The sequence below is a fragment of the Astatotilapia calliptera genome, chromosome 11, assembly GCF_900246225.1.
Source record: "Astatotilapia calliptera chromosome 11, fAstCal1.2, whole genome shotgun sequence".
In the NCBI taxonomy this organism is placed as follows: domain Eukaryota; kingdom Metazoa; phylum Chordata; class Actinopteri; order Cichliformes; family Cichlidae; genus Astatotilapia; species Astatotilapia calliptera.
The window spans coordinates 36,343,847-36,355,591 of NC_039312.1; the positions used below are offsets into that span (position 1 = coordinate 36,343,847).

The 11,745-nt window shown below is 47.1% G+C and overlaps 1 protein-coding gene across 6 annotated transcripts in view; it reads left to right on the plus strand.

Annotated features, from left to right (window-relative positions):
- Positions 1–11,452, plus strand: part of iqgap3 (IQ motif containing GTPase activating protein 3) — a 20,606-nt gene extending 9,154 nt beyond the window's left edge. For all 6 annotated transcript variants that reach the window (XM_026183887.1, XM_026183884.1, XM_026183885.1 and 3 more), the window contains 20 exons: positions 10–180; positions 260–343; positions 440–511; positions 2,535–2,604; positions 2,691–2,899; positions 3,005–3,157; positions 3,384–3,547; positions 3,622–3,846; positions 4,004–4,144; positions 4,217–4,301; positions 6,112–6,344; positions 6,422–6,554; positions 6,667–6,769; positions 6,844–6,973; positions 7,088–7,175; positions 9,033–9,245; positions 9,401–9,561; positions 10,202–10,327; positions 10,403–10,511; positions 10,630–11,452. In XM_026183887.1, coding sequence (XP_026039672.1) covers positions 10–180; positions 260–343; positions 440–511; positions 2,535–2,604; positions 2,691–2,899; positions 3,005–3,157; positions 3,384–3,547; positions 3,622–3,846; positions 4,004–4,144; positions 4,217–4,301; positions 6,112–6,344; positions 6,422–6,554; positions 6,667–6,769; positions 6,844–6,973; positions 7,088–7,175; positions 9,033–9,245; positions 9,401–9,561; positions 10,202–10,327; positions 10,403–10,511; positions 10,630–10,743 — 2,784 coding nt within the window. In that variant the 3' untranslated portion in view covers positions 10,744–11,452. The remainder of the gene's footprint in view (positions 1–9; positions 181–259; positions 344–439; positions 512–2,534; positions 2,605–2,690; positions 2,900–3,004; positions 3,158–3,383; positions 3,548–3,621; positions 3,847–4,003; positions 4,145–4,216; positions 4,302–6,111; positions 6,345–6,421; positions 6,555–6,666; positions 6,770–6,843; positions 6,974–7,087; positions 7,176–9,032; positions 9,246–9,400; positions 9,562–10,201; positions 10,328–10,402; positions 10,512–10,629) is intronic.
- The last annotated feature ends 293 nt before the right edge of the window (positions 11,453–11,745 follow it).

Consider the following 11,745-nt stretch of genomic DNA (forward strand, 5'->3'; position numbering starts at 1 on the left):
CCCCTGCAGGAAGTGGTCAGCAGCGTTTCGGCCCAGTACAGTCGCGGCGTGCTGTGGCGGAACAGCGAGGCCCTCGTCGTTCGCCTGCAGGCGCTCTGTCGAGGCTTCCTGATCAGATGGCGGATGACGGCACGACGTCACTTCCTGATGAATCAGATGGCCGCCGTCGTTGTCATCCAGGTGAGCATGAGCCCCCTTGGAGAGCTGAGGCTCGTCTGGGAGCTACAGGTGTGTCACAGGTGTGCTCTGCTCTGTTCAGTCTCACTGGAGGAGGTTCGTCGAGCAGAGGGTCTACAGACGGCGCCTGCAGTTCCTCTACATGAACTGGAGAGCTGTCGTCAAGGTAACAGCTGCTGTTCCTAATCATGTGACTGAGATTAGATTAGCAGGTGCAGCTCACCTGATGAGCGTTATTCACGTCGTCCGCTTGTGTGAACAGATCCAGGCGTTTGCGAGGATGTGGTTGGCGAGGAGACGATATTGCGCTCGGCTGAGTTTCTTCAGACGTAACGTGAGTTGTTTTTTGTTAACGTTGTCTGTTTTATTGAGAAAGCAGTCGAACATAACAGTAGTTTGACTTTTTACAGTCTTTGCTTTTTTAAACTTGTAATTGAAAAGAGAAAAAAAACAAAGAGAACGAAAGAAACACACGGGTAGGTAAGTCAGCATCTTAATATCGAAATGGGAATTCAACTCAGGGCTTCAACGTAAAGAAAATCATGGTTCATAAAAATGAACCATGATTTTAAGTTTTGATCAAAATCATTTCTGACCTGTAGATATCTAAAGAAGTCATCTCAGCCTAAATCATGTTTCTCCTTAAGAATTCAAAGCTTTGGCATATACCTTTATACCTTTTGAAATCCTCTTGAATCTATTATCGTACTGATTCGGGGTAAAATCTGAATCATATGCACACAATCTTAAAACCTTGGAGGCATTTTCCAAACTGCAGATTCTGATTACTTCTTTCAGAGCAGATGTCATTATTTGGGTGCGTCTGCCATCTGTATTTTATTCTGTAACTTTATGTCCGATATTAAAGCTGTAACTGGTTTTCCTTTAACTATTGTTCCTTCAACATCTTTATATCAGTGGTCTTAGCTGTGCAGTAATATTCTCGTAGACAGGGAAGCCCACGACCTCCGTTTTCTTTCTTTAGTTGGGGCGTTTATATTTAACCGTTCCAGATGTGTTTTGAGAACATCGTATCCACCACACAGTTTGTGGTATTAGTAATCGGTAAAGACTGAAACAAATACAGCAGTCGGGGAAGAATATTTAATCTGATTCGATCCTGGAGTGTATGGTATTCCATCTTTGTCTGATTGTATAGGTTCGTTTAGCGGGGCGTAGTTGGCATTGAACATTTTGGTGAGGTCACGATGTATTACCACCCATAGGTACCTAATTCTGTCTGCATCTCACTTCCATTTATAGCGATTCTTAATTTCGACTGGTGGTTCATAGTTTAAAGTTAATACTTAACCTTATACTCTGATAACATTTCCATGGTTTGGGGGAGTGCCTGTGAGGGATAGGATATCGTTAATAGTAAGTTGTCGGCAAATAGTGCTGATTTCTGTTCCCCTCCTGCTGTTCTTTCTCCAGTTATATCCTGTCTCTGCCTGATCCACTGACTTAATGGTTCTACAAACAAATGGTAAATGGTAAATGGCCTGTATTTATATAGCGCTTTACTAGTCCCTAAGGACCCCAAAGTGCTTTACACATCCAGTCATCCACCCATTCACGCACACATTCACACACTGGTGATGGCAGCTACATTGCAGCCACAGCCACCCTGGGGCGCACTGACAGAGGCGAGGCTGCCGGACACTGGCGCCACCGGGCCCTCTGACCACCACCAGTAGGCGACGGGTGAAGTGTCTTGCCCAAGGACACAACGACCGAGACTGTCCAAGCCGGGGCTCGAACCGGCAACCTTCCGACAACAAACAAAGCAAAAAGCAGTGGTGAAATACTGCAGCCCTGTCGTGTCCCGCCTTCCAATATAAATGGTTCAGCGAGGTCTCCATTGATTTTGATTTTAGCTGTTGGATTATTGTATAGCCCTGAAATAATATCAATTACGGATTTATCAAAACCAAAATTCTCAAGCACCTTATATAAAAAGGACCACCTCACTGAAACGCCTTCTCAGCATCTAAACTTAACACTAAGGTCTAATTTTTGTTTATCGACCTGCCTCGTTATGTGCCAAACCTTTCTGATGTTGTCCTGTTTCTGTTCGATCATTATGTATTAACCCAGGTAATATTGTTTCTAGTCTCTTAGAGATGATGGGTGTGAACAACTTGTGATCAATATTCAGGATGGTTACTACATTCTAGTTTATAGTAACGTGAGTTTTGCTGATGTCACTCTCACATGACTCGTGGACTCAGATACTCTCAGCATCTCATCAAGATCCACCTGTGGGGTCCTGATGCAGTACGTAGGACGGTGTGTACAACTGCGTCAGCCAGTCAGACAAAATCTCCTGTTTCCACAGTAACGGTTTGTGTCCACAGGTGGGCGCCGTCGTAAAGATCCAGGCCTTCTTCAGAGCTAACCGAGCTCGCGAGCAGTACAGGATGCTTGGTGAGTTCACAGATGCCTCTGATTGGTCAAGCTGCCGTGTCATCGATGACTCATTAATAAGACCTCTTCCCCCTCACCTGTTTTAGTGCACTCGGCCACTCCCCCTCTATCTGTGGTCAGGAAGTTCGTTCACCTCCTCGACCTCGGGGATGGTGACATCAGAGAGGAGGCGGAGCTGCTGCGTCTGAGGGAGGAGGTGGTGAGAAGCATTCGCTTCAACCGACAGCTGGAGGCCGACCTGGACCTGATGGACCTGAAGATCGGGCTGCTGGTCCGCAACCGTGCTACGCTGCAGGTACGGCCCCGCCACCTCAGCTCATCGAGACACACACACACACACACACACACACACTGATTGGCTCCTTGTTGTCCTCGTTAACAAAGCGCCGTCTGTGAACAGGAAGTGGTGTCTCACTGTAAGAAACTAACGAAGAAGAACAAGGAGCAGCTGTCAGACATGATGGATGTGGAGAGGAGTAAAGGCCTGAAGGCTCTGAGCCGAGACAGGAGGGAGAGACTGGAGGCCTACCAGCACCTCTTCTACCTGCTGCAGGTAAAAGGCACACCTGCCCGCCGCTCGCTCACCTCAAGCTGACCTGAGCAGGTCCATGGCATCACATTAGTGTACCTGCCTGATTCGTGCAGTCATCTCTGCTTCACCAACAAGGCAGGGGCTCCACCTGGTGGTGATATTGTGCAACTGCAAGTGGAACAGACGATACATTATATCTGCAGCTGGCCAGTTATTTTGTGTGTGTGTGTGTGTGTGTGTGTCTCAGACACTGCCCCTGTACCTGGCTCAGCTGATCTTCCTGATGCCTCAGAGTCGCTCCACCTCCTTCATGGAGATGGTGGTGTTCAGTCTGTTTAACTATGGCTCTGACCGCCGCGAGGCCTTTCTGCTGCTGCAGCTCTTCACAGAAGCGCTCCGCTATGAGATCAGGTAACGATGATGTCACTGCACCTGTGTCTGAGCAGTAACGTGTTGTCACTGCTTACCTGTGTGTGTGATGTCAGGCTGAAGGTGGAGCAGCCCCAGGACGTGATCACAGGAAACCCCACCGTCATAAGGATGTTGGTAAACTTCTACCGCCATGCTCGTGGTCAAAACGCCCTGCGCGAGGTGCTGGGTCCAGCTCTACAGGACGTCCTGCAGGACCGCACGCTCAGCATCAGGACCGACCCCGTGGACGTCTACAAGACCTGGATCAACCAGACCGAGACGCAGACCGGACACAAGAGGTCAGAGCGCGTCTCTCCTGCGTTGCGCGTAATCTCCTGCGTTGCGCGTAATCTCCTGCGTTGCGCGTCTCTCCTGCGTTGCGCGTCTCTCCTGCGTTGCGCGTCTCTCCTGCGTTGCGCGTCTCACTTCTATTGTGCGTCTCACCTGTCTCACCAGCTCGCTGCCCTATGAGGTTTCTCCCGAAGACGCTCTGGCTCAGCCTGAAGTCCAGAGACGCATCGACATCTCCATCATCAACCTGAAGAACCTGACGGACAGAGTCCTCAAAGCCATCACCGCCAGCCTCCACAAGCTGCCGTACGTGTCTGCCTGCTGCTGCACCTCGCGTCACCAGTCTCTTCTTTGCTAAACGGTTCTGTGTTGTTGCAGGTATGGTCTGCGTTACACCGCCAAGGTCCTCAGAGACGCCCTGAAGGCAAAGTTTCCTGAAGCCGGTGAGGACGAGCTCTACAAGGTGAGAACACAGATCAACACACCTGAATCACACGATTAGTTCATTACCAGGCCTCTGGAGAATTCAAGACATGTAGAGGAGGTCATTTAGTCATTTAAAGCAGCTGTGTTGGATCAAGGATGCATCTAAAGCCTGCAGGACTCCAGGCCTGGAGTTGGACACCTGTGCTGCAGGTGATGAAGGTGGGCTGTGTTTCACGTGAATTTCTGCTCCTGCTGTGCTCAGGTGAGCTCAGACTCATGATGGATGTGTGATCAGCAGATTTGGAGGTCTACAGAAATTAGAGATGGCACGATACCACTTTTTTATGTCCGATACCGATATCATAAATTTGGATATCTGCCGATACCGATATGAATCCGATATAGTGTTTTTTAATCAACAAAACTGTTTTTTAAATATCTTGCTGCATTTTGTATAAGTTCATACTCAAGTTTAAAACAACAACTACACTAAAGCTATTCTGTTATACCTGTATACAAAAAAAATATTTCATAGTTCAGCAATACTGATCAATCTAATAAACTCAAACCTACACCATCCTCCCTATTCTGGTATTTTAAAGAGTACTTAGCGTAAATATTAAGCAACCTAACTAATAGGGTTCCAACTCCCAGCAACAACAAAAATAAATAAATAAAAAATAGGGAACCACCCCTCACGCTCCACCTCATGATGCTTAATCGACGTAATCAACCTTAATTTGATGCAGGGTGAAAAAAAATGCACAGAAATCAATTATTTTTCAAGAAATATTAAATAGATTCAACATCTTTCTTCAACAAAATTGCAGACTGCACAGATGGTACCTTCCCAAAGTAAAAAGTACTATAGCTTACTAGGGTATATATATTAGACTTAATAGTCACTATATACAGTAATTGACTTCTATTCATTTTACATCAGATTAAAACTTTGGGTGTCAGATAATTATTTATTAAAAGCTCGACATTTTAAATGAGAATAAGAAAGAAAAGTATGTCTTTGTGCCCCTTTTCCCAGTTAATGCCCTATCGGCCCCCCTGGCTACACTTTGCTAGATCCGCCCCTGCACAGTTACCAGCGTCAGCTACGTAGAAAAAGATCCTCGAGTAGAAAGTAATATTAAATAAATTCTAACAACAGCTGATCAAGCTTAAACGTGCTGCTGTTGTTCAGCCGCTGGTTTCCTCTTTCTGGTGCAAAGTGGACCAAAAACAAACAAGAGACGGACTCGCGACAGAAAAGCCGATCAGCTGATCGTTAAGCAGTTTCATGATTGAAGTAGCAGCCGGAGAGCGAGAGGCAGTCGCTTGTTAAGCTTAACGCAGGAATGCTTTACAAACATTCAGAGATGGACTTACACACTTGCTTTACTTCTCTCCGGATAACTTTGTCGGAGATGAAATGCCAGGTTGCTAGCGAAGCTCCACATGCTATCCAGACCACCGACAGGTCCTGCATGCCACAGCCGCTCTATCACGTGATGCATACTGCTCCGACGTGCTAACGTTCTGAGGTGAGTTACGGCGTGTTGCAAGTTTTGTGAGCTGCTTTCGTGATATTTAATGGATCGGATTACATTTTTTATTTTTCTCCGATATCCGATCCAGTAATTTAGGTCAGTATCGGACCGATACCGATACGTAATATCGGATCGGTCCATCTCTAACAGAAATCACAGCTCGCAGGTCGGAGCTGAGATTTGATTGGTCGCTTGACGTGAAGCTTAGTCTCTGTACGGCGGCGGGTCTTGAAGTCAGAACCACGTGGCTCTGACGCCGTGACCTGAATTGAACCAATAACGCCGAGTCTGCCCTACTCCCCGCAGATCGTCGGTAACCTGGTCTACTACCGCTACATGAACCCGGCCATCGTGGCCCCGGACGGCTTCGACGTGGTGGACCGTTCGGCCGGCTCTGCTCTGCAGCCCGAACAGCGCCACATCTTGGGCTCCATTGCCCGCGTGTTGCAGCATGCCGCTGCCAACAAACACTTCCATGGAGGTGGCTACCACATCAGAGCCCTGAACCAGTACATCAGCCAGACCCACAGCAGGTTCAGGTGGGTTTCAGGTGACCTTGCTCCGTTCTGAGGTGTCGGGGAGGTGGAGGTTCTCCTGACGGTGTTGTGTGTCTCAGGAGGTTCCTGCAGTCCGTCTGCGACGTTCCTGAACCGGAGGACAGATTCAGCATGGATGAGTACTCGGAGCTGCTGATCGTGAACAGACCCGTGATCTACATCTCTGTGAGCGAGCTGCTCAACACACACAAGGTCAGGAAGCTCCGCCTCCAGCTGTATCGTCATCTTTAGACCAGGTACAGGTGCATGCGCACCTGTACCTGGTCTACATAAACCCGTGAACCTCTCACATGTCTCTCTGCAGCTGCTGCTGGAGCATCAGGAGGTTTTGTGCCCGGACCCCTCAGACCCCCTCGGCCTGATTCTGAAGGATCTCGGTCCGGTTCCCGGCCTGCAGGAACTCATCGGTACAGCCAACCGATGCTCTGCTGTTGCCATCCGGTCTGAGCCGGTCAGAGTCTGACTGTTTTCTGTCCTTCAGGTGAGTCCGCGGCTGATCCAGGATCAGACTCTCAGAGTAGCAAGATGGAGGTCTCTCTGACCCTGACCAACAAGTTTGACATCTTCGACGACGCCAACAACACACCGGACCCCAGAGGACTTCTGCTCAGGTAACCCCGCCTCTAAGCCATTAGCCTCACCTGCTCAGTGTCTGTCAGTTTGTTTACCTGAACATTAAAGAAGAACCCGGTGTTCACAGAAAACATTTGTTTTGTTTTTCCCAGCACCAAGCAGCTGATCATCGATGTCATCAGGACGCAGTCAGGTGACTCTCTGCGTGACATCCTGAGGACGACACCGTCACGCGACCAGGTAAAACTCGCACTAATAGGTTGGTTGGTGACTGGCACCCGCTGCAGTCTTGATGTCTAGAGATGGCACGATACCACTTTTTCATGACCGATATCATAAATTTTGATATCTGTCGATACCGATATGAATCCGATAGTGTATTTTATAATCAATAAAACGTTTTTTTATTATCATATCATACCGTTCACGGTGATACCGGTGTAATGTTGGGCAACGATAAGAAAATGAAACATGGCGATAGAATATGGGTAAAACGTGCATGCGCTGTGCCTTTGTTTACATGCGCACATGGCGGCGACGCAGAACGAGAAGAGTGAAAGCGGATCGTTGAATGAAACGATGAACCTGAACTGGTTTGTAAAAACGCTGCAGCTTCACTGGTGTGGAACTGGTTTAGCTTTCGTCCGTCAGATACACAACAAAGCACTATTTTTGGTAGCGCATGCTAGCGGGCCGTCGTTATTACCGTGTTGTTTGGAAAATACGGCGCACTTAAAATCATCCTTTGATTTGTCTGAAAGTCGACAGAGCCCCTTATAATCCCGTGTGCCTCATGTATGAACTCTGGTTGTGTTTATGACCTCGAAACGATTTTATGTGCACGGCGCTCGAAAATCTGTCAGATGTTTCAGTACGACTTTGCTGAGCTACGAAGCCGCACCGCTTGATGGATTGTCGGAGCGTTACGGCTGTCGTAGGCGGAGCCTCGCGGAGTGATACGTACTGTGCTTCAGCATAATGTTACCGTATTGTGTGTGTATGACCTCTTTTTAAGGTTTGTGGATGTTATACATGGTTATGCTGAGGATATGCCTTTTGGTTAAACTGTCAGTTTGCACTGTTAAATGTTTATATAACTTTAATGCAGATAAAAAACAGCTGCTTGTTTAAGTGAAAATACTTTGACGTTTTTTTTTTTGTTTTTTGCACTAATAAAGTTGTGGAGTTGTAAAGTATTTTGTCTTGCATCAATTATATCGTCAGTTATATCGTTATCGCAGATTTTCAAATGTATATCGTGATAAATATTTTTGGTCATATCGCCCTGCACTAGAACCACCCCCCACCCTCCACCTCATGATGCTTAAACGACGCAATCAACCTAAATTTAATGCACGTGTAAAAAAACATAGAATAAAATAAAAAATGCACAGAAATAAATTATTTTTCAAGAATAATTAAATAGATTCAACATCTTTCTTCAACAGAACTGCAGACTGCACAGATGGTATCTTCCCAAAGGGAAAAAGTACTATAGCTTACTAGAGTATATTAGACTTACTATAGTTAGTATATACAGTAATGGACTTCTATATATTTTACATCAGATTAAAACGTTGGGTGTAAGATTCAGATAATTATTTATTAAAAGCTAGACATGACAATGAGAAAGAAAAGTATGTCTTTGTGCCCCCTTTTCCCTGTTCATGCCCTATCGGCCCCCCTGGCTAAACTTTGCTAGATCCGCCCCTGCACAGTTACCAGCGTCAGCTACGTAGAAAAAGATCCTCGAGTAGAAAGTAATATTAAATACATTCTAACAACAGCTTATCAAGCTTAAACGTGCTGCTGTTGTTCAGCCGCTGGTTTCCTCTTTCAACCAGACCGCCGAAAGGTCTCGCACGCCACAGCGCTATATCATGTGACGCACACTGCTCTGACGTGCTACGGTTATGAGCCAAGTTACGCCATGTCGCAAGTTTTGTGAGGTGCTTTTGTGATATTTAATGGATCGGATTTCATTTTTTATTTCTCTCTGATATCCGATCCAGTATTTTAGGTCCGTATCGGACCGACACGGATGCGTAATATCGGATCGGCCCATCTCTAATGATGTCATCTGATCTCTTCAAACAGGAAGTGTGTCACGATTGGCTGATGCAGCGCCGCGCCCAGCAGGATGCTCGGACTCCTGAGAAGATGAAGCGGAACCAGTCGCTGGTCGCCAATGGCAACCTGAGCCTGGAGGAGAAGAAGAGGAAGATCCTGAGGAGTCTTCGTCGTCTGGAGGGACTCGGCACCCTGAAACCGCCAGACAGCGAGAACCAGATCCTGCAGATGATCGCCAAGGTAACGAGACCTGCCTCCATCTCCTCCTATTCCAGCGTCCTCCTTCGCTACATCCTGGCATGTTTCTGGTTTTGTTTGCGGTTTTTTTGTTCTTTTTGCCTGCATGTTTTTGAAAACGTCCCTGACTATGATGTCACTGCACGTTTCCCCACCAGGACATCCGTCAGCAACGTCTCCACCGCCAGCGCCGAGGGGCGGAGCTCCTGAAGCTCCATCAGACTCTCAGCAGCCTACAGGCTAAGAGCAGCTTCCACAGTGAGCAGGTGGACTATTACAGGCATTACATCACTTCCTGTCTGGACAACCTCACCGCCAGGTATGCACAAGCAGGTGTTTTTGGGTAACGACCTAGCATTTTTCATCTCAGGCCATTAGCATCAGATATAACTTTCTGTTCTCGGACGTGGCGGCGCCAAATGTTTAGAAGTACCGCAGCAATGAACAGTAATGGGGCGGGGCTGTGGTGACATCACACCACTGTGGTGTGAACCAGCCGTTTTCACCTCGAGAGCTGTGAGGCGGTGGGGCGGGACGAACAAACGTTTGTCACACAATCAACAACACAAGGGATAAACTAAAGTACAACAAACAAAGTAATTCGGGAACAGGTGAGCCGAGGTTGACCACGAGCCCCGGGTACAGGAAGCTCTATCAGAGGCGCCAGAATACGAGAGCTTTAAACCGTGCGTTCAAAATCTGAGTGAGGAGAAGCTCGCTGAGGTACGAGCTGAATGTTTGCATGAAAAGTTCAAACATCACCAAGAGCGTTGGCGTCACGAGCTGAGCCGGCATCCACGCTGACCTGCCATCAGCTGATCTTAAATATCCACCAACGGCTCCTGAAACAGGAAAGAGGTGCTTAGACCGCGTGTGTCCTGAAGGTGCACGTCACGAGGCTGTCAGTGAGGCGATAGGCCTGTCAGTAAGGTCCATCACTGATTGGCTTGTTCTTGCAGCAAATCGACCAATCAGAAGGCGGCAGACGGCAAAGGGAGGAACAAGCTTCCTGCTCTGAGCTACAGTGCCACCCGGCTGCACGAGAAGGGCGTTCTGCTGGAGATCGAAGACCTGCCAGTCACGCAGTGAGCGCAGAACACACAGCCGGCACACGTATGACACGCGGTGAGGACGCGTGCTCACGATCTCTCTGTTTCCAGGTTTAAGAACGTCATGTTTGAGATTGCTGCCGGGCCTGAGAGAGGAAGTTTCAAAGTAAAAGCTCGATTCCTCGGCGTGGAGATGGAGGAGTTCCTGCTCAAATACCAGGTAGGACCGAGGCCGGACCACGTCGAACCGGGCCACATAAACCAGGTGATACGAGTTTAACGTGTGTGTGTGTGTGTGTGTGTGTGTGTGTGTGTGTGTGTGTGTGTGTGTGTGTTAGGACCTGCTGCAGCTGCAGTATGAGGGCGTGGCTGTGATGAAGATGTTCAGTAAGGCCAAAGTCAATGTGAACCTCCTCATCTTCCTCCTCAACAAGAAGTTCTTCAAGAAGTGAGAGGAGCGGCACTCATACTCGGCTTCTGCGGCGAGGCCTCGTCCCACACTCCTGTCTATAAACAGGAAACTGAACGGCGTTTTATACCAAATGATCAGGATGAATCTCACTAAATTTGACTGACTTTATATCTCGCTCAGTGGGATGTCTTCATACACTCCTGTCTGTGCTGTAATCACTGAGTTAGTGCTCTGTCTGCAGCGCTGTCTTTGTTTTTATGTCTGTAAAATTTAACTAAAGTGATTCTTTTTTATTTCACGTGATATTTTTATGCATGTTTATATGATACTAATCAAACAGAGGGAGTCGTCTGTCTCCCTCTCTAACACTTTAATGGGACATCCTCTCGCTACACCTGTTTTAATATCTCACTACAGTATTTGGATGTGGTGCAGAGTGAGGCATCTTACCTCAGTGTCTCTCTTTGTATGGGAACGTGTGTTTCAGTTTAATTTGGAGGAGTGACACATCAGTGTTTTTATCCTATCTTGGTTTGTTTCTCAGGATTCAAACCACACTAAGCTGTCTTATTTTTGAAAGGTTTGACCCTTTCAGGACTCCGTAGTGGCGCATTGGTCACTGATGTCTGGTTGTAATGTTTAGCTGCACTGAGCTGTGACCAATCAATACCAGCTGATCAATGCCTGTAAATATTTCCTGTCATTTCCTTTTTCTTTTGTCTTTGCTACAATAAATAAACATGAACATTTCAGTCATTATTTCTATTTTTAATTTAAAAGTTAAAAGACTAAGAGTGCGAGTGCGTGTAAAAACTGATGATGGCCACGAACAAGCTGAATGTTGCTTCTTTTTTTTCTTTTTTTCCTGAGATGTCATACACTTTGGATTCTAGCCAATCATTTTACGTTTCCGAGGATAGTAGGCGGGGCCAGGTACGTAGGTTCTTTTAGAGCAGAGCTACAGATTAAAAATGTCCAAGGCGAAGCGGTCAAAAGTCTGGCTGTACTTCACAGCAAAACATGCAAACTCAGCAGCAACAAG